At 39.4% G+C, this 21514-nt stretch overlaps 1 protein-coding gene across 1 annotated transcript in view; it reads right to left on the bottom strand.

The window, feature by feature from the left end:
* Positions 1-21514, bottom strand: part of SPATA17 (spermatogenesis associated 17) — a 296172-nt gene that overhangs the window by 237702 nt on the left and 36956 nt on the right. The window contains exons 4-5 of the mRNA XM_047755013.1: positions 15708-15758; positions 2194-2297 (exon numbers count right to left, since the gene is read on the bottom strand). Coding sequence (XP_047610969.1) covers positions 2194-2297; positions 15708-15758 — 155 coding nt within the window. The remainder of the gene's footprint in view (positions 1-2193; positions 2298-15707; positions 15759-21514) is intronic.

The raw sequence follows: 21514 nt of genomic DNA, 5'->3' as shown, positions 1-21514 counted from the left end.
TAGACAGAGAACAGAGGGGAGCTTTTCCTCCTCAGTGCAGTAACCCCCATGCCATGTAATCTACTCATCTGATAAATACAGCAAAAACCTGATAACGAGACCTATAAATTGCAACACAAGACGGAAACTTAAAACTAATCAAGGTGACAAACGTGGATGTAAGTATCCTATGCAAAACACTGATATAATTTAGTAAAAATTCAAGAGAACAATTAACAGTGAATGGCCCAGCTAGATATATTCCTAGCATGCAATGGGTTAATATTAGTATAGCTATTCATAAAACTACATTAATAAAATACCTTAGTATCACTATTAATAAAAATAGAACAGGTCAATAAGCCAAAAAGGCAAACCATCATTTATAATGATTTTAGCAGATGATAGAAAAGCATTTGTTTCCTTCAACTTCTGTTCTGGCTTAAAAACTCTAAGAGCGGTAGAAATAAAAAGAGTAAGTCTGTAACATGATAAAGAAAACTAGGCTAAACCAAGCTGTCAGCACGGATACATCAGACCCTCTAGTGATTAGAGATATTCCAGTAAAATCAGGAACAAAACAAGGATCAGTGGAAACCACTTTCCAAACCAGGCCTTTCCAAAACCCCCTCCTGCATGTGTGTTACTCTGAGCACCGCCCCTCGTCAGGGAAGGGACTCAGGCTGAGCAGGGGAGGCCTGTGAGATACCCAATGAAGGACACACTCTCGGGTGGGGAAGGTGCTGGACTAGCACCTGGCTGCTCCAGACATCGAGCCCCTCCTTAACCTCTGGGCCTTAAGAGCCTACACGCCACACCCCAGGCCCAGCCTGCTCAGATGCTCTTGCTTGCGTGTTCTACTAGCCCTTTCCCTCTGACAAGCTCAGGTTTGCCATTTCCAGCCAGTCCACTCAAGAACTTTAGATTTCTTAAGAAGAAACTAAATAGCAGTTCCCTGCCGCCCATGTGGCTCTGAGTTTTCCAGCTTCTCTCCTTGACTAAGGCCTGTTCCAACCTCCCCAAACCTTTATTGCTGTTTCCAAACAAATCAGCTTTACGAACTCCTCATACTTCATCTCCAAAGAACAGACCCTTTTATTTTTAATTTAATTTAACTTTATTTTATTTTTAGGGCCGCACCTGTGGCAAATGATCGAAGTTCCCAGGCTAGGGGTTGAATCGGAGTTGCAGCTGCCGGCCCAGCCTAAGCCACAGCCACAGCAACACGGGATCCAAGCCGCATCTGAGACCTACCCCGAAAGCAGTGCTGGGTCCTTAACCCACTGAGGGAGGCCAGGGATCGAACTTGCATCCTCATGGAAACTATGTCAGGCTCTTAACCTACTGAGCTACAATGGGAACTCCAAAACTAGCTATTTTTAAAGTAAAATGAAGACAGTACCTAGAGCTTTGTGATAAAATTGACTGAATAGTCTTGCAATAACTTTATCTTGCATAAATCTACAGAAGACATCAACCTAATGCCTAAATCCAGGGGTTATCTTTCCACGTGTTTAAAGAGATAAAAGCTGCCAGTAAAGCAGTCCATTTTAATATCTTCCATAATATTTGCTTCTTTGACAGGCAAGTTCTTGCTATGGAGCGTTTCCTCAAAACACATCAGAGGCTTGTCATACTTAAGGCTTCATCTACGTAGTCATCTTACAGATCAACCCATCTCAAAATGAGGTCATTTTCCTGAAATTAAACTATTTGCATAGTAGCAAGATAGGCCTGCCACACACATAAATAATCTAATTTACAGTCAAGAGTACAAGATATTTAAAAATACAACAGCCAGAGTTCCTGTTGTGGCTCGGTGGGAAAGGATCTGACTAGTATCCACGAGGATGCAGGTTCGATCCCTGGCCTTGCTCAGCGGGTTAAGGATGGGCATGGTTGTGAGCTGTGTCTCAGCCTGCTGTAGGTCGCAGACGTGGCTTGGATCCCACGTTGCTGTGGCTGTGGTGTAGGCCAGCGGCTACAATTCCGATTCAACCCCTAGCCTGGGAACCTCCATATGCCAGGGATGTGGCCCTAAAAAAAAAGACAAAAATAAATAAATAAACAAACCACAGCCATACATGTTTAGAGTAAACAGTAGCATACCTCTGTTATCAATAAATTTCTGCCTAAACTATCCCTGTTTTAGGAAGTATATGATAATGCTCCACACCCACTGTCATGAGCACACTCGCGATTATAGACACTCACCTAACGGCTTCATTGGTCTCTGAGACAGCTTTCAGGTACGCCTTCAAATAGTAATAATTAAAGCAGTATTTCCGAATCTTGTAACCTCGCCACCGTCTCTGAATCTATGGCAGTAAGTAAAAAGATAAACTAGGTCAGTGAACATTGGTAGGGAAAACATTAATAGTTCCTCAAAACCAACGTGATGATGGATGATAATGGCCATCAAATGGTTTTAGGCTCTTCCACGAACATAACCGTATATAAAGTTGCAAACACAGGTTGTGCTCCTCGACTTACTAGAAAATATTATAAAGGCAAGAACACACTGTAGGTTATTGTAATTTATTTCTTAACGTATAATTGTTTACAAACACTGAGTGTGAAATAAACTACTGAATAATAAAAATCTGCTGTATCAATTCCTACCACTTTCACTTCCTCCACCAAGTGGATTTGTTTCATTTTTTCATAACCAACTGGCCTGAAGATTGTATTTAATCTCATTGAAATCAATGTTTTTAATGGGCTTTTTAAAGTTCAGTAGTATTAAAATCATTAAACAAAATGTTATATCTTCATCATGAGATCTTAATACTTCTTTAACAATAATAGGTAACATTTATTGAGTTATTATATGTGAGACACTATTCTAAGGGATTTGTCTGTATTTAGGCATTTAAACTTTAGAATGCACCTAGGAGGTAAATACTCTCATTTACAGATGACAAAACTGCTGAAAAGAGAAGTTCCTCAGTTTTACCATAATTATACCACTATTGGTGATGGGTTCAGGAATCAAATTCACACTTTAGGGGCCCATTCTCTAAACCACTGCAATACAGAACGGTGTAAAGGGAACTGCGATTTTCACTGAACAAATATTTTTTTCTGTTTAAGGCATTTTTTAGATGAGAGGCATGTTGCAGGCCTAGGAATACACACTCAAGTGGGCTACTAGATGCCTTAAAAGCCCCAGTAATCATGAGGACCAGTCAATCTCTTTAAACTTTGCTAAGACAACCTCTATTAGAAAAACTCAAACAAAAATTGTACAGATCCTAACTTTGTGGAACACCAAAAATCTGTAAAATACTTCTTTGAAGGATTAGAGGAAGAGAAATAGCAAAAATTGGGGGGAAAATGATACCTTAGCCTTGCATAAAGACTTGACTTCATTCTCTAAAATTTTCCAGCAGTTTATATATACTTACGAAGTATTCACATACTATAAAAGATTCTCTTTTTAGATACAAAGTCCTTCCAATATTTTGCATAGTTAGGTAGGCTGGGAACATGTATCTTCATTAAACATCATTTTTTTCCCATAGGAAAAAGTAATTAATAAAAAAAACTGAGCCTTAGTCTATTGGATTTTATCCCAAAAGCCCACATTTTTTTTTTAAACTAAGTAGGTTGAGTTTAAAATTTTTATAACTCGAATGCTGGATCTATAAGAATACACATGAAAAAATGTTTTACTTGAATTGTGATCCTTGATCTTTGTTTTAAAATATTGGTCATTTAAAAGGTACTTTACAATCTAAAATATTAAATGTGAAGAAGTGTTTTAGTCAACCTCCTATTAGGAGAATGACTAAAATAATTGAAGATATGCTAAACCACTTATCTTATTATTCTTACTGTAATAACAATTAAATCAGAGAAATTAATTCTAGAAATTAAAACTAAGTAGAATAACAAGCTAATGTAAAATGTTATAGAACTGTCTAAACATTCTTCAAATGATCTTATTTTAGAGATTAATTCTTTAACTAAAGAAAAATTAATTTTTCTAAAGTTCTATACTCAATTTAGAAATTATCTCCCTCTAATTCAACCAAAATCATGTTACGGGTGGCAAATTGATATAAAAACCCCTTTCTGAATAATCAATTGGAATATGTATACATATATAAATCATACATGCAAATAATGACTACTTTCCTGGCTTATTTAATATAATCATTACAGTATCATTCTGAGGTAGAGATTATATTAGCCTTCCTTGATAGAAAGGGAAATTGACACTTAGGTTAAATAAATGCCTAAGGTTGAATGGCTGGTGGAATGGCTTCACTTGTCTCAGCTTACTTTTATTGCTTATACAGTAATAATTGTTTTAAAGACAAGAACACTTGTAAACAAAAGTACTGACAGAAAATCCATCATCAACAATAGAAGTGACTCAGGAAGCATAGGAAAATATTTACGATACCAAATAAGGTTAAGAGATGGACTACCCATTTATGAACACACTGTTAAATTCTAAATAAAATAAGATTAAGTGTGTCAGAAAACAAAAGATGCAAGCTGGAGTGGAGCACTGAGGAAAGAGGGAAGATGGTGGTTTACGATTAGGTCATAGCAGAGTAGTGGGTGTGCCCACTTTGAGAAAAGTTGAAGGGGCAACATCTGAAATTGGCTGAAAAATCTGTACTCACACGAAGGGAACTAAAAGAAACCAGGCATGGGCCCCTTCCCACTCTGAACTGAGCAGCTACTGGAAACAGCATCAACCCCACCCAGGGAGTCCACAATTGTGCTCTCAGAGAATCTTTTAACACCCTTACTCCCTAGGCATCTACCCAAGTGCATGCTACAATTCCTTTCCAAGACAAATCCTGGTATTCACAACTGGGTATTAGCGCTCACAATACATAAGTGATGGTTAAGATAAATTAAAACTCATCCCTACTAAAGTAGAATCAATCAATCTTCAAATGGCTGTGTCAGAGGCGAGTAAGTAAAAAGAGCTGGAAGAAACTGGGCATTTGAGTGGGTGAAGATGCTGCCATTCAGGGAAGGAAAGAGTCTAAGAACTCACAGAGACCCATGAATGTCCAGGCATTATGCGAACTCAGGGTAACCTTGTAAACAAGGCGCGATCTCCATGCTAAAAATGAAGAAACTGAGGTTAAGTACTTCGCTTGGGGTCACAGCAAAACCAGTAAAAGAGTAAATGACAGAGTCAAGATACAAATCGAACTCTGTCTCGTTCCAAAGCTCAGGCTCTTCCGCTAAAACAGCTGATGGACATATAAAGAGAAAGAGGGATCCGCACTCTTTAATTTAAAAGACACCATTTTCTTAGACTATAGGGAACTCAGTTTAATTGATGTAAGATACAATATGACCGGCATTCAATGATACTTCCCATTATAGGGACAAATGGCATCTTAAATTTTGCTAAATTTCCTGTTGATATCCCAGTAGTATTTTGTTTTGTTTTTTAAAGTACATTTAAGATAAAAGATGACTTTTTTTTTTTTTGTCTTTTTAGGGCTGCACCTGAGGCATATGGGGGTTCCCAGGCTAGGGGTCAAATCGGAGCTGTAGCTGCCAGCCTACAACACAGCCACAGCAACATGGGATCCAAACCACATCTGCAACCTACACCACAGCTCACTGCGATGCCAGATCCTTAACTCACTGAGCGAGGCCAGGGATTGAACCCACAACCTCATGGTTCCTAAGTAGGGTTTGTTTCCATTGCACCATCACGAGAACTGCTAATGTTTTGAAGACAAGTTGTCCAATACCTTTAAATTTTTCCTCGCTTCTCTGGTTTTTAATTATTTTACCACAATGTATCTAAGATTGTTAAAAATGTGTAGTGCTTTATATCTGATATTCTGCTTTAATTTTATGACTTATGTTTTCTTTCAGTTTAGGAAAAGCCTCAGCCATTATTGATATTGATTTGGCTCTGATTCCCAGATCCGAGCCGCATCTGCGACCTACACCACAGCTCGCAGCAATGCCAGATCCTTAACCCACCGAGCGAGGCCGGAGGTCAAACCCGCAACCTCACGGTTCCTAGTCAGATTTGTTTCCGCTGCGCCAAGACAGGAACTCTGAAAGGTGACTTCTGACAACAGCAATCTTCTTCATGTCCAGGTGAGGGGGTTATGACTTCAAAAAAATAAAAATAAAAAAATAAAAAAGCGAGTATTCATGTCCTTCAAAGTAATTACCCACTTTCACAAGTGATTGGTATAAAACAATTATTGTCATTGATCAGCTCTGAACAGGTAATTTTAAACAAAGTCATTGTGGGCTCAGCAGATTACAGCTTGTTAACGGGCAAGTTCTAAATGACCTCTTAAGCTAGTCAAATCAATGATGCATATTCCTCATTAAGTAATATCAAAATGTAAGTGGTCTTATAAATAATGTTTATTTTAAGCACTGAAATAAATGGCAAAACCTTGATATATCAAAAGCCATCTGTTCAGAGAAAAGATTCTCCCTCCATTGGGTTTATTATTGTTCCTCAAAATTCATAGTAATCTTAATGTTATGAAAAGAGAGAAAAAAAATTTCATCGCTAAAATTGAAATCAAACCATGAAAGACAAATTCACTGATAATAACCTACCTAGGACGAATGATCTAAATGTATATGAGACCATAAAAATAGGACTCTTGTTCATAATTATACTTTTACTTATTAGAATGTTCAACATTCTAGAAGACTATACAGAGAGCCGAGAAAAGTAGGTTTACTAAATTTTCAAAGATAGGGTGTTTAAAAACAGTAATATCAAAGTTTTTAGGAGTTCCCGTCATGGCTCACTGGTTAACGAATCCAATTACGCACCGTGAGGTTGTGAGTTTGATCCCTCGCCTCACTCAGTGGGTTAAGGATCTGGCATTGCCGTAACCTGTGGTGCAGGTTGCAGATATGGCTCGGATTGGGCATTGCTGTAGCTGTGGTGTAGGCCAGTGGCTATAGCTCTGATTAGACCCCTAGCCTGGGAACTTCCATATGCCGGGTATGCAGCCCTAGAAAAGACAAATAAAAAAAAAAGTTTTCATTCTCAGTATCACTGCATTATCATGTCAAACACACACACACACACACACACACACATTTTTAAACCAGATGTATATTTTTTAACTAGATATTTTTATTTAGCTGAAGAGTTTGGATGATTATTCCATATGAAATTACTTCTCTTTAATATTGTTTCCTTACTCTGCCAGACTTTATACCTCCTTTCCCTATATATTTCCTTAATCATTTCACAAAAATATTGGTCCTAGAAGTAGAAGGAGAGAAGAAATAATCTTTGACATGGTGATATCTGCCTATCATCCTGCAAAAGCTAGGACTTATCTAGAGGGTTCCATGCACCCCCATTCTTTAGGTTGACATTTGGGGATAACTTCCATCTGAATTAGACTGTGTCTTATTCATTTTGTATTCCTAGAACCAACATAACATCTAGTATATAAGAGGACAGAAGTATTTTTTTCCTGAATTATTTTACCTATTTATCTTTAATTTTGGAGTCACTATATTTTAAATATGAAAACACATTTATAAATAGGTTAGGGGACTGAGACTGGTCCATATATACCTGACACATATTTAAGCATTTTAAATTAAAGCCACAATACAATCTTTTATCATATTTTTCATACTTTAGCTACAAGTGGGAAACAAAAGAAAATGGTAAGTTGATGCTTTGAGTTAGATTGATATTCGTAAATAATATATTTTACTACATAAATCTAAAGTTCTAAGAGGAAAGAGCCAATGAAGTTATGCTTATTTTGAAATTCGGTTGTTTTTTTTTAAGTGATCTTTTAGTCTGGTGGTCCTCTTGTTATTACAGTTCTTGTTTTCCTTAAAGTGAGGATCTCTCTCTCTCTTTTTATCTTTTTAGGGCTCTACCTGTGGCATAGGAGGTTCTCAAGCTAGGGGTCAAACTGGAGCCACAGATGCCAGCCTACACCACAGCCACAGCAACACGGGCTCCAGGCTGCGTCTGTGACCTACACCACAGCTCATGGCAATGCCGGATCCTTAATCCACTGAGCAAGACCAGGGATCGAACCCGCGTCCTCATGGATACTAGTCGGGTTCATTAACTACTGAGCCATGATGGGAATTCCAGAAAGTGAGGTTTTCTATCTGAACTAAAATGCATCGGGGCACTAATTTCAAGTTAGATCATTCGAAATAATTTCAATAACAAAGGAATAGCTGAGACTCTCGTGGTTCCAGCAGAATACCATTAAGTCAGTATATGCGACTGATCAATAACATGAACAAGTTTGCCAGGGTGTAAGCAATTCAACCTGAAACAATCGATTACATCTACAGCTCTTTAAAACTCCTTAAGTTTTAGATTATTACCATTTCATATTCTTCGTGGATCTTTAAGAATGAGAGGGAAATGCTTGATGGAACATACTTTTTAAGAGACAGTGCCAAGACACTACACCTGAGCACTTCTTGAAATCTGCATTCATGTGATATTATTCCAGTTGTCTTGGGACAGGCGTACAAGTGAAGACCCCTGACCTACGAGATGACCCAGAGGAGGCTTTTCAAAGGCATTATGAGGAGTCAGTGATTCTCAGAGAGTTTACCTCTGTTAACTTCCAAAGTCTGTGCCAGATTGTAGGTCCTCATTAAATTGAATTTATTGAAGACTAGCATATTCTAAGGGTTCGTGTACAAAGAGAGGGATCTGCAGTTGAAAAAATAGCAGTCCTAGTAACAATTCTGTGGAGCTTCTAAAGTTTTAATGAAGTTGGACATCCCTTTTTTTTCCATGAAGGTTTCAGGGTGCAAAACAGGCATGGTAGAGGCTCCAATAACAAGGAATTCAGATCTCTGAGTCACAAAATTCTATGGGCTCTTCACCTTTGACTCCAAACAGGAAAGAAATGACAAATTGTCTCTTTCTCTTTTATTATTTATTTATTTATTTATTTATTTATTTTTGGTTGTTGTTTTTGGTGGTGCCCAGGGCACGTGGAAGTTTCCAGGCCAGGGATCGAACCCATGGCACAGCAGCAACCTCAGCTGCTGCAGCGACAAGGGCAGATCCTTAGCCAGCTGCGCCACAAGAGAACGCCGACAGATTCTCTTTTGTTTGCTATGTCCTACACAAAGATCCATTTAAAACTGTAGCAAGAATGGTGTTTTATGTGAGGTGAAGATGGGTGACACATCCTGATGCTAACAAGAGCAACAGGTGAAGAGGACAGCTGGAATGTTCATTTAGAAGGTGCGGCTTTTCATCCCCAGCCATCCCATTCTGCCTAGAAGGGGAAGCATGGGCACTGAGCTGGGAGGCCTCAACTTCGTTTTCTACTAATTGACACTAACTTTAGAATTCCCTGGAGGGAGGGAGGATAGGGAGGAAGAAGTGAGTGGGGGGGCAAACAGGAGGGGGAAAAGGAATGAATGAATGAATACAAACGTAAGAAATGTACTGCCAGTAAGAATGCTCATGAATTACCAGGGCCACGGGGTCAGTTTACCAAGAAAACCAGTGTGAGGAATAAAACTTCCCTACAGCTTGGTCCAGGGTTCATATGGTTGCTCTCACCCAGGTTCTTGAAGAAAGGAGAAGACCACAAGTAAAGGCAAGACCACCGGTGACCAGAAATAACAGGAACGTGGGTACGAGACTTCCTGGGTTCAATTCCTAACACTGTCACTTACTAGCAAGGTGACCTTGGGCAAAATATCTTTCTGTGGTTCCTTTTTCTCACCTTTCAAATTGGAATCATCATGATGCCTACACCTCAGAGGGTTGGTCATGAGGATGGCAGGGAATAGTTAAAATATTGAAAATATTTAGAATGGTGCCTAAAAAGTGGTAACGGCTATGCGATAGCTAGCTAGCTCTTGTTATTATTATTTACTAGTGGTTCTGAATTACCGAGATTGGGGAACACGTGGCATTGCAATCATGTTCTTGCATATATGCCTCAGAGACAGAGAGCTCTCACTGGCAGCTGGTTTGATTAAGGTATACTCAGGTATCTACCAGCTATAATTATTCATGCTCAGGAATAAGTGTGAGCATCTGGAACCATTCTACTAGTGAAATGGGGACCATAAACACACAGGTGAGTCTGGATGGATACATCCCTAGAAATGGAAGAATTAGGCATAAGATCTGTGCCACTTCATACAATAGGTTTCATCCCAGATGGGGTCAGCCAGTAAACAAAGGCCATAAAGAAAGATACTAACTGTTAAGAATTATGAATCAAAGTACTGGGGAAAAAGAATGAGTAAAAGACCTTTGGATGGATGACATAATTCCACTAAACTGTACTTTTTTTTGCTACCTAGGGATATTTTTATTTTTATTCTTATTTTCATCTTTTTGCCTTTTCTAGGGCCTCTCCCGTGGCATATGGAGGTTCCCAGGTTAGGGGTCTAATCGGAGCTGTAGCCACCGGCCCATGCCAGAGCCACAGCAACACGGGATCCGAGCCACCTCCGCGACCTACACCACAGCTCATGGCAACCCTGGATCCTTAACCTACTGAGCAAGGCCAGGGATTGAACCTGCAACCTCATGGTTCCCTGTTGGATTCGTTAACCACTGAGCCATGACGGGAACTCCCTTGGGGATATTTTTAAATGGGCCTTCTATACTTCAAGTAATTCTGACTTTCATCTTTATATAGTTGTTAGGAAGCTGACTCTCCAGGTGCCGTGTTTAGAGGGTGTGAGGTAATGCCCAAGTATTTAGACAGGTGCTCACCAGCATCAGAAATGGAGGGTCAGTTCTACACCAGGCTGTAAAAAGATAGACAATCATACATCTAGATAAGACAGGGAGAGAGAGAAGTTGAGTGAATGAATCAACTCAAGACATTTGTATAAGATACTAAGAGCTGTTCAAAGAGCAAGAAAAAAAGAGAAATTGAGGTCCCCATTTAAATGAGAACCACAAGGGAGCAGCCCAGGTGTTGGAGGAAAAGAAAAGCCCTAATCTGGCGAAAATTCAAATTAAAGACTAAAAAGGCAATAAAATGTCACACAGAGACACAGGAGGAACAGGGCCCCAGAAGCTAAGATAAAAATTTACTGAGCCATTCATTGCTGTATTAATTGACTGTCACTAGGCTAACAGCAAAGCAGTAGCAGGGCTTTTGCACAGGTTATAGTGTGGGTTCTGACAGCATCTTGTATCACAGCAAGCCTCTTCCAAGCCTGTACATGTTATAACACTTTGCAAAGTCCCAAAGCTTGTAGGGTCTCCCATTCACATGGGAACGTCACTGACCAAATATCACCTTCCCATATCCAGTTTGTCCACACCACATGGCTCTGCCAGGCATTCAAAAAAGCCTCAAAGATATCCTCGCAAAGGCTTAAGAAATTTTCAACAAGGCCATGAAGGGGATTAGACAAAGATGATATACGAGTTCCCTGGTGGCCTAGTGGTTCAAGGATTCATCATTGTTACTGCTGTGGCTCTGGTCACTGCTGTGGTGTGGGCTCAATCCCTGGCCCAGGGACTTTGGCTTGCCACAGGCACAGCCAAAAAATAAACAGTACTTAAAATAAACAACTTTTTTTACTCCTTATTTAAAAAAGAGTGAGCTAACATTCTTGATTTATTCAGGGAAATTTATTTAACCACCTACTACGAGCCAGGACTTGTAGATACAAAGAATAGGAAGATAGGATCTGGGCCCTGAGGGACTTACAGGTGTGGTGGGTGGATTAGGCATGTAAATTGGTAAGGATAATAAAATGCTGCAGGTTCTATGTCCGAAGTACATTGATGGTAAAATAGAGACATAAAAAAAGAGTGATCAATCGTACATGGGTAGGGTGATTATAAAAGTGACCCTTTAAAAAATAAATGCAGCAAGTCAGGATATGAATATCTATTATATTAAACAGTCACATAATTTTTTCTTCGCTATAAAAAAGTTACATCTATTTAGGAATGGATAAGCTAAAAATGATATTTTAAAATTCCTTCTCTTTTCAGAAATGCTCCATTAGCCTCTTTGACAACTGAATATAATTTGTTATTCTAGGCGTCGCCAGTCAAATACATATTTGTGATTATATTAGTATAAGGGGAAAAGCAAGGTGCATATATAAAAATAAATCTGTCTGAATATTACTGGTCATATAGATTTTTGGTGTAGTTATCTGTTACTCTTAGAAATTTTTCCTTTTGTACACTCACAGCCACCCATACTTAAATCATTTAAAGGGTAGTTCTTCTGAAAAAGTTACTTGGTAGCTTATGAACCGAAAAGGCAGAATTAGAGATATTATTCAGCTGCTGTATCTCATTAGGGTTGTAATCTTCAGATGTGTACAACGTGAAGGTATATGGACCACGCACTGATCTCTTCAGCCTCTCATGCTGGCAGAGAGCAGAATTTTCAGAGCATCACCTTGCAAAACATCCACTTACAAACAAATTTGTTGGAGTTCTCTCTGTGGAACAACGGGATCAGAGAGTCTCTGCCGCACCAGGACACAGGTTCAGTTCCTGGGCCAGCACTGGCATGGCAACTGAAGCTCGGATCTGACCCCTGGCCAAGGAGCTCCATATGCCATGGGCTGGCCAAAGAAGAAGAAGAAGAAGAAAAAAAGATAAATAGATTTGTCCAAGTCCACTTACAAAGAAGTTCAGCTCTGGTCACGTCATCAACCAATGCTAAAAATTAGTCTTCATTAGGCAATCACATTGTAGCCTTTATGGAAACGAGCCTCTTTCCCAAATCCTCATTACCAAGTTACCCAATTAACTTATCCAAAACTCTGGAGGAAGTCTTCAAACATGTCTGTTAGCAAAGTGTTTCTATGATAAATTTCCCACAGAAGTACTTGCATGCTCCACACAGCCTCACAGAAATTGGTGAGTGTCTGCGGTGGATCATTTCAACCTCTAGTAATGGTCAAGCCTTCCTGCCCCTCACTTTAATGACCACTGTATCCCCACCTCTACTCTTCTCTCCTGGAATGTGTCAAATAAAAAACAAACCTGGACACAACAAGGAGAGATCTGATTTGAAAGAGTCATTGCAAGAAAGAGGGGGTGAAGGACTCCTGCAGGAGATGGAGGAGGACTATTGCGATACAGAGAACCTTTGATCATAAGATTTGCAAACATGCCAAATATTAGCCAAAAAGAGGGCTGCTTTTATAGGAAGGTGTGACAGGTTGGAAAGAAACTGAAATGGGGAAGCGGGATGAAAGGCAGCATGATCAGCCAGCAGCTCAGAGTATGTGTTACCCTGGAGCTGGTCCATTCTCGGAGGAGGTGCCAAGGAGATGCCACGGGCAGCCTAAAGTTCTGGGGCTCGGGGAGAGGAGAGACGCTTAAGCACAGTCTGGTTAATGAGCATGTTTTTCCCAGTTGATGGATGGAGACAAGCAGTTCAGCTCATCATTTGTGAGGTGAAGAATGGGAATCTGGGGGTTGTGTCTGGCCTTGTCATAGCTACACAAGGAGCCATCTGTGCCTCTTACCTAAGTCATTTGAGAAAGGGTGGGTTTTTGGCAGGAAGCTGTTTCTGAAACACAAAAGAATGGGGGGGGGGGTGGGAGGGTGGTGAAACCGCTGTTCTCTAGGATCACAGGACTGAGGCACAGTTCCAATTGTCCACTGATGTTCATGCATTGAAGGTAAGGTGACCCTGGGCAAGGCTCTTAGGGGTAACCGAGTAGGATCCTATAGGGAGTTCTGGGACCAGACCTCAAGCCCCATGTCTGCCTCCTGCCTCTTGTCTGCAGGAAACCTTTAGCCTCTAGGCCTTCCCCAAACTCCTAAGAGTAAATTTCATCAGAGAAGTGAGAAAATGCAGAGAGAAAGGAAAACAGTTGAGCGAGACAAAATAATGGCAGTTCAGTCATTAAACAAAGTCAAGGACTTTAGTTCCTTCTCAAGGACTATAGGTCGTATTCTGAGTCATGTCCTTTGAGATGTTCTGCAGATACTGAAGCCTGCGCCAGGTGGGAGAAGATAACTATACACTGCCCACAAACGCGTGGACCCCAAGCTGGCGGGAACCAGAAGATGGATGATGTTGACTCCCTGTCCCCTCACCATCAACCAGTCAGAAGGTTGTCTACCAGCTGACCACATGCCACTCAACTCCCACCCCCTACCCTGTCTTTAAAAACCTTTCCCTGAAAGCCTTTGGGGAGCTCAGACCTTTTAAGGACTAGCTACCTGTTTGGGGGCTGCAACAAAAGCTGCGCTGTCCTTCACCACAACCTGGTGTCAGTAGATTGTCTTTACAGCGTTCAGGCAAGTGGACCGAAGCTTAGTTTGGTAACATTAGCAAATACGGCTTTTTGTAGGATGTTGGGATAAGTCAAAAACGATTGCCTTCCGAGTGGCTTGGAGTGACGTGGACTACTTAGAGATGGCTAGTCAAGGTAAAAGGAATCGTAATGATTCAAGCCAGATCAGAACTCAACACAGAATTTGGGACTAAATCATACACCAGAGAATGCACTTCTTTCAACCCTGACTCCTGTGCCTCAACCTCCCCTGGTGACCAGTGGGGACATCTAAGCCTTTGGTCATCAACTGCTTAAGGTTCTCTATTGCTTTGCACTTTGTAGACCTATCTGACAAGGGGTATGCAGGAAAGAAAAAAATCTAACACTGTTTTAGGTTCAGAGGTTAAGTCTTTGGCAGAGCTGTGCAGAGACTCAGAATCTCTTAAATTCCCTGGCTCAAGCATTTCCATTAAAAGAGGAAAACCAAATTATTACATTATTATATTTCTAAGAGAGGTAAAGATAGCCCAGTGAGCCTGGAGTATCTGTATCTGGCTTAGGAAGAGAAGCAAAAAAGATCCACTTCTTCCTCTCCTTTTTTCCCCTTAAACTGCAGAAGCCCAGGGAGGTGGAGAGAAGAATGCGGGGGGGCGGGGGGAGGGTCATGGTGGGCGGGGCCCCCACAAGCTCACACCTGAAGGGGAAAGCCCCTTCCCAAAGCAGACCTCATCAAAATAATGTTAATTGCTGCCTCAGTTCAGCACAGGACTCTCAAAAGATCTTTCACTCCCTTGCTTCACCCGAGATCAAATTTGTTATTAGCAGAAGCAAGAACCCATCGATTAATGAAAGAAAATATAATTAGGCAACACAGCTTTTAAGGATATGAATGAAATTCACTTAATCTCCCCATTTATAAGAGTTCCGCACAAGCTAAAACCGCATTGTCTGATACAAAAGAAATAATACTTTTGTTGTGGCTATTCCCAAACTCTGTGCAGAAACCAAGGAAGCCTCATAAGCACTAAATTCAGCTTCCTATTAGGCAAATAACACATAAAAATGAACACAGAAATGATAGGAATAAAGCTTCTAAGCTGGAAACTGACTTTATTACTGTTAAATCATATGAATAATTTCTAATTGATTTGTATTGGGCAGGAATCTTATATTCCAGAACCATGTTCATCTATTTATCACAATATTCTGTGTGACATATGGAAACGAATACATTGCTTCATTAATATTTACAGTCTTTCTCTAGTCATGGCTCCGAGATATTTAACATTCTAAAACATAAGCATTGATAATTACATGTTTTACATTTTACTCTAATTTTTAATCCTGCCAAGACTATTTAATATAACTAACTTTTTAACTATGTACTCTTTTCTTTCTTTACCATTAGCATATCAATCAAATTTGCATTATTCTGGCTTGCTCATTTTATTAAAAGCGAATTCAGGGCACAATTGACTTTTCATTTGTTTAACAAGTGAAGAAATATTTACCCTGACAGCCATTGCATTGTAGAGATTCATCTTCATAGTGTAATATGCTAACTGTGAATCAAGAAAAAAAAAGATGGCATATATTTCAGTTTTACACAAAGACAGTGCAGCCTGTTTTTACATATAAAAGATAAGAATCTTTATACATAATACATAATAAGAGTTCTAGGCTTAGAAAAATGAAATCAAACTTTGTATTGAAGAGATGGGTTTCCTAATACATAATGCAGGCTTAACCAGAAAAATCTATGGTAGTCAAACCAGGAGCTAATGGAGATGTATGATGATAAAATACTCTCCGCTGAGTTTGATAATCAATGGTGCTCTACTGAGAATAGAATAACAAAGCAGAAATATTCACAAGTGCTGGTGACACGTAGTATTGTATGATTTATTCACTGGGGTTCTTTTAGCCAAAACTCACAGAAACATAAAAGGAATTCATATTTCAAGACGTCTGGGTTAATGAAAAATTCAAAGAAATGCTGTCTTCAGTCGAAATCGTTCAAGGATATGGATGCAGTGATGGAGCAAAATGGGGCCTTCAACCATCTGTACAAAAATGTTATGTACTTAGCTGCCTCCTGAGTAATCCTGGGGAATTTTGTTTCATTTAATATTCATTTTAACACCATACAAATCATAAATACAATGATATCACGTTACAGCAAATCCCCTGATATAATGAAGACTTCCTCAAGTCTTGATTTCTGTCTAGTAGAGACACACTTGTCTATTAATAGACAAATCTCTGTGACAGTGAATAATCATTTAGCAACATAGCTTATTTCAGTGAAAATACTGCTTTCCATACAACATCCACATCTGTTCTTTCAATTAAAAAGATAAAATTAACATAACTCATGACAGTACGATAAACATTGAAATACAGATTTTTTCCACACAAAATTCAACTTTATCCATTTTTATTCAATCAAAACTCATCTGGCTAATATAACCCAAGCCTAGGTAATGGTTGTTATCTTTCAGCAAAAATCATAGATAAGTGCCTTAACCTTTTATTACAGGGGTTTTCTTCCCTTCAACAAATAGGAATTCATATAAAGGGGTTTCACTATAATTAGTATTGTTTGAATTGCCTGATCTGATCCAAAGCAAATTGTCTGTGGAGAGCAGCGGGCTGGGTTATTTATCAACAGTCTGAGCAATTAAGAAACAGTTGGCTGCAATATGTTATTTCCAGATGAACACAATGATGTTGCTTCATTTTAAATTCTCTTTCTTCGTTAGAGCAAGCAAGGCATAATTCTTGGTGTGGAGGTGAATTTAAAATATAGACACTACTGAGTATAGAGTGGGGTAACTGGTGAACAGATAACAGCAAGGACCTGCTGTAAAGCACAGGGAAATCTACTCAATAATCTAGAGGGGAAAAAGAATGGGTATTTACGTGGGGGTGTGTGTGTGTGTGTGTGAGATGTTCATCTATAACCGATTGGCCTTGTTGTACATATGAAACTAATACAACTTTCTAAGTCAACAGTACTCCAACAAAATTTTGAAAATAAATAAATAAAGTATTTACTCACGTATCCTATTTCTTCAAGTCATATCAAGGCACATATCACCATTACATAGTTTTATATGGAAGAAACATATTGGAAATTATATATTTGAGGAAGTTGGGTTCAGAAAAGATATTATTTCTTATCTTTTCTCTTACTGCTCAGTAGCAGGGGATGTTAGTGAGCTTTCAAGACACAGACCTGGGTTCAAATCCTGATGTTGCTCTTACTAGCTGTGTGGCTTGAACAATACTTGAAGTCTCCCAGTCTTGATTTATAACCTTAGAAAATGGGGCACCCCAGGTTTCACAGGGTTGTTGTGATGAATAAAATGAGATAAAGTATTTAAGATACTTGGGTCATAGTTGATGGTCATTTTGGATGGGATTACCACACATTTCATGGCTAAAGTTCTGTCATTTCACTGTAAGTAAAATTCTACAATGTATAAGAGGTTAAATTTTATTGTGAACAAAGTGGAAAGAGACACATAGGTTTAAGCCTAAGAATTTTGAATTTTCTAGTTAAAAGGTGAAAAAGCACTTCGATGCCAGGTTATCAGTCTCACATGAAGCCCAGACTGACGTTACATTTATTCTCAATTTTCTAGCCCAGATGCTTCTGAAAGTACCACCAAAATGTGTGAGAAAAATATTACGTAATTCCACTTACATGAGGCACCTGGAGGAGTAAAATTCAGAGACAGAAAGTAGAATAGTGGTCACTAGCAACAAGGAGGGGGGGAGAGTTATTTTAATAGCGGGTACAGAGTTTTCCTCTGCGATGACGGGTAAGTCTTGGAGACGGACAGTGCTGATGGATGGGCAGTGGTGATGGCTGCGTAACACTGTCAGTGCGCTTAATGCCACTGAATAGTACAGATAAAAATAGGTAAAATGATAAATTTTGTATGATGTACACTTCAGGTTTTTTTTTTTTTTTTTTTTTTTAGAGCATATGGAAGTTCCCAGGCTAGGGGTCAAATCAGAGCTGCGTCTGCCAGCCTATACACCACAGCCACAGCAATGCCAGATCTGAACCATGTCTGAGATCTATACCACAACTCACAGCAATGTTGGAGCCTTAACCCATCGAGCAAGGCCAGGGATCGAACACTCATCCTCGTGTATACTAGTCAGATTCGTTACTGCTGAGCCACAATGGGAACTCCTATCTCAGTTTTTCAAATACCCTAAAAAATCATTTGTGAGTGTGGATTGGGCACTTACTTAAGTTACCTATGAGAGACATTCAAAATTTAACATTTTATAAAATTTCATCTGTCTCCATATTTCCATTCTGAGCAGTGATGATCATTTGTTATATTAATATATGTCCCTCTGTTTACATGAGGAATTAAATTTTAACTCACTCAGGAGTTCCTGTTATGGCTCAACAGGTTAAGAAGCCAACATAGTGTCCATGAGGATGCAGGTTCAATCCCTGGCCTCACACAGTGGGTTAAGGATCTGGTGCTGCCGTGCTCTCCAGCATAGGTTACATATGTGACTTGAATCCTTCCTTACTATATATTAATTTCCTATTTTATCATTAAGGTACCAAAGGGTTCTATTTGAGGACGACTAAAGATCTGGGGTGAAAATCAAGCATGAAAGATGATAGTTTCAATATAATGAAAACTGATGGTCAATTATAGAGGTTTCCCAAGTGTTTGCTGAACAGATGAAGGAAGGGAAAGAAAGAGCGAGGGGGAGAAAGAAAAGAGGGTGAGAAGGATAAAGAGAATCTATATGTTGTATTTATAAGAGATAAGGAAGAAAGAATTCCTGGGAGGAAAAACAGCGTTTGAAACCAAATCGATTACGTGTTTGCTACATAGACTTTGTCATGTCACCTGGCTCAATCTTTAGAAGGATGCTGCAATTTTTTTGGAAGATGCAGTCCTTTTAAGAACATTGAGTGGTTAATACCCATGAGGACCTTTTCGACAGGGCTGCTATTCAATGGGATTGGACCATGGTTACCGAGGGGGGTAAGTCTCATATTTGAGTTTCTCTTTTCACCCCTCTATCGGGTGAATTACAACGCGGGGGTGGCGGGGGGTAAATGAGAACCACTCTCTTAAAGGTCAGGTGATAGTCAAAGTTCACCACAGTCAGGTCCCAATTTTGTTCTCCGATGATTTCTCCCCACTCTGCTCCTTTCAACCTCAATCTGATCAAATGAGTCTATTTTCCTCTTCATGTCCATGCTTTTCTACTCCCCTTGCCTGAATTGTCTCATCATTCTTTTCTAGCCATCCATATCCCCTCTCGACCATTTTTCTTGTGAGCATTTCTAGGAGAAACTACCTTTTCTCCCCCATTTCAAGTACCAGAGACTGGAAGAAGAAGCTGGCATTCTCTTGGCTCCAATGGGTATTTTCACACCATTTCAAACCAGTAGGAAGTACTGCTTTAAGATGTTATTTTTTTTTTATAATAGTTGATTTACCATGTTCTGTCAATTTCTGCGGTTTTAGCAAAGTGACCCAGCCATATATACATATATCTCCACTAAAAAAACCTGCTGGTATTTATCATGACAACACATAACGGGATTTGACAGTAGATGGTAACCTTTGTTCCATTTAAAGTTCATAACATGTCTTTCCATTGTTACTCTTTCAAATTTTAATCAAATATGAAAAGTTTATAAGAAAACAGTAAAATGGGAAGCAGTATATCAATATGGTGAACCTTTTCGGCAATACACTCTTTTATATATATATATTCACATTCTTTTGATCACATTAGCCTCCATCGTGTTCCATCACAAGTGGGAAGCGCTGCTTTAAAAGCCACAACAACCAGGACAAAAAGCCAAAGAATAAAAAATCCCATGGTTGACCCTTAAGTTTTTCACATCTATCAGGCTCTTTCTTGTTGGTTTTCTTATCCGACCTCAGGTCTTCAGCTGACTCTCTTCTTCCCTCCTCCACCCCGCCCCCTGACCTGCTCCAAACATTCTGACACCAGGCTAAAGCTCCTTCTCTTCCCTGCAACTCTTGCCATTATCTTGACTTTTCAAATTCAAGGAGAATACAGTTACCTCATCTCCAGATTGCCTGCCTTCGCACTCACAGTGATGACCTCTTCCCACAGCCATGTTCCAGACCTCAAGTCTTAAACTCAGGTTGCAAATTCCTCTCCTTAAATCCCTGAGGGCTTCATTGCTACTAAAGGCTTTTCTACCTAGTTCGGAAAGATCTAGTACAGGTATTTCCTCTTCCTCAGTTTTAGGTTCCTTCCTTATACGTTTTTATGTAAAAGGGCTACATGGATATTTTTCTACATGAACATGGCATAAATTAACTCATCTTTCCTTTGTTGTTCAGCATTTAGGTAGGAAACCAGGAAAAGTTGATTTTCAAATGGTCAATCATTTTCAAAAACAGAAAATTTTAGGAGTTCCCATCGTGGCTCAATGGAAACAAATATGACTAGCATCCATGAGGACGCAGGTTCAATCCCTGGCCTCACTCCGGTGGGCTACGGATCTAGCAATGCTGTGAGCTGTGGTGTAGGTCGCAGAGGTGGCTCGGATCTGCCATCTGGCATTGCTGTGGCTCTGGTGTAGGCCAACGGCTACAGTTCCCATTAGACCCCTAGCCTGGGAACCTCCATATGTCTCGGGAGTGGCCCTAGAAAAGGGAAAAAGACAAAAATAAATAAATCAATAAAAAATAAATGAATAAATTTGGGTAGTACATCTATATAAACTTGACCGGATGAACTGGCTTTATTTGCTAGACTGGGCAATGTAGAGGAAGTATCTGCATTAAAGTGATGACCGTGGAACCTCAGGAAGTCATGCACAAATAGATAACAGATCTAGGGAGCCTGTGACTTGGTTATTTTCCACATCAGTGACATCCTCATGTCATAATTTTGAGTATAATCATAAAGATGATTTATTATCAAATAATCATGAGTATTTCTGTACACATGCTTGGCCTTGTTTGCTGGCAACTGATATCCCTCTATCTGGTCATTATCAACAGCTGATTTTAAAAATAACCTTCTTCCATACACACACAAATTAAAAACCAATTATATTATTTCTTAGAGTTATCATTAATATAATCTTTAAAAGCAGGTGAACTAAATCTAAATTCACATAATTGTAATGAAAATGTGTTAATAAAGTCTTAAATTAGCATTAGGAAGTCAAAAATCTTACATTATTTAGTCTCTGGTATTTATCTAAAATGCCAAATCCTGAGAGGGAAGAATATATTACGTTTCAGTTTTTTGCTTTAACACTAAAGGGTGATAAATG

The sequence above is a fragment of the Phacochoerus africanus genome, chromosome 12, assembly GCF_016906955.1.
Source record: "Phacochoerus africanus isolate WHEZ1 chromosome 12, ROS_Pafr_v1, whole genome shotgun sequence".
NCBI lineage: Eukaryota > Metazoa > Chordata > Mammalia > Artiodactyla > Suidae > Phacochoerus > Phacochoerus africanus.
Note: the sequence above shows the minus strand (reverse complement) of the source record. Positions and strands in the feature narration are given on the sequence as shown.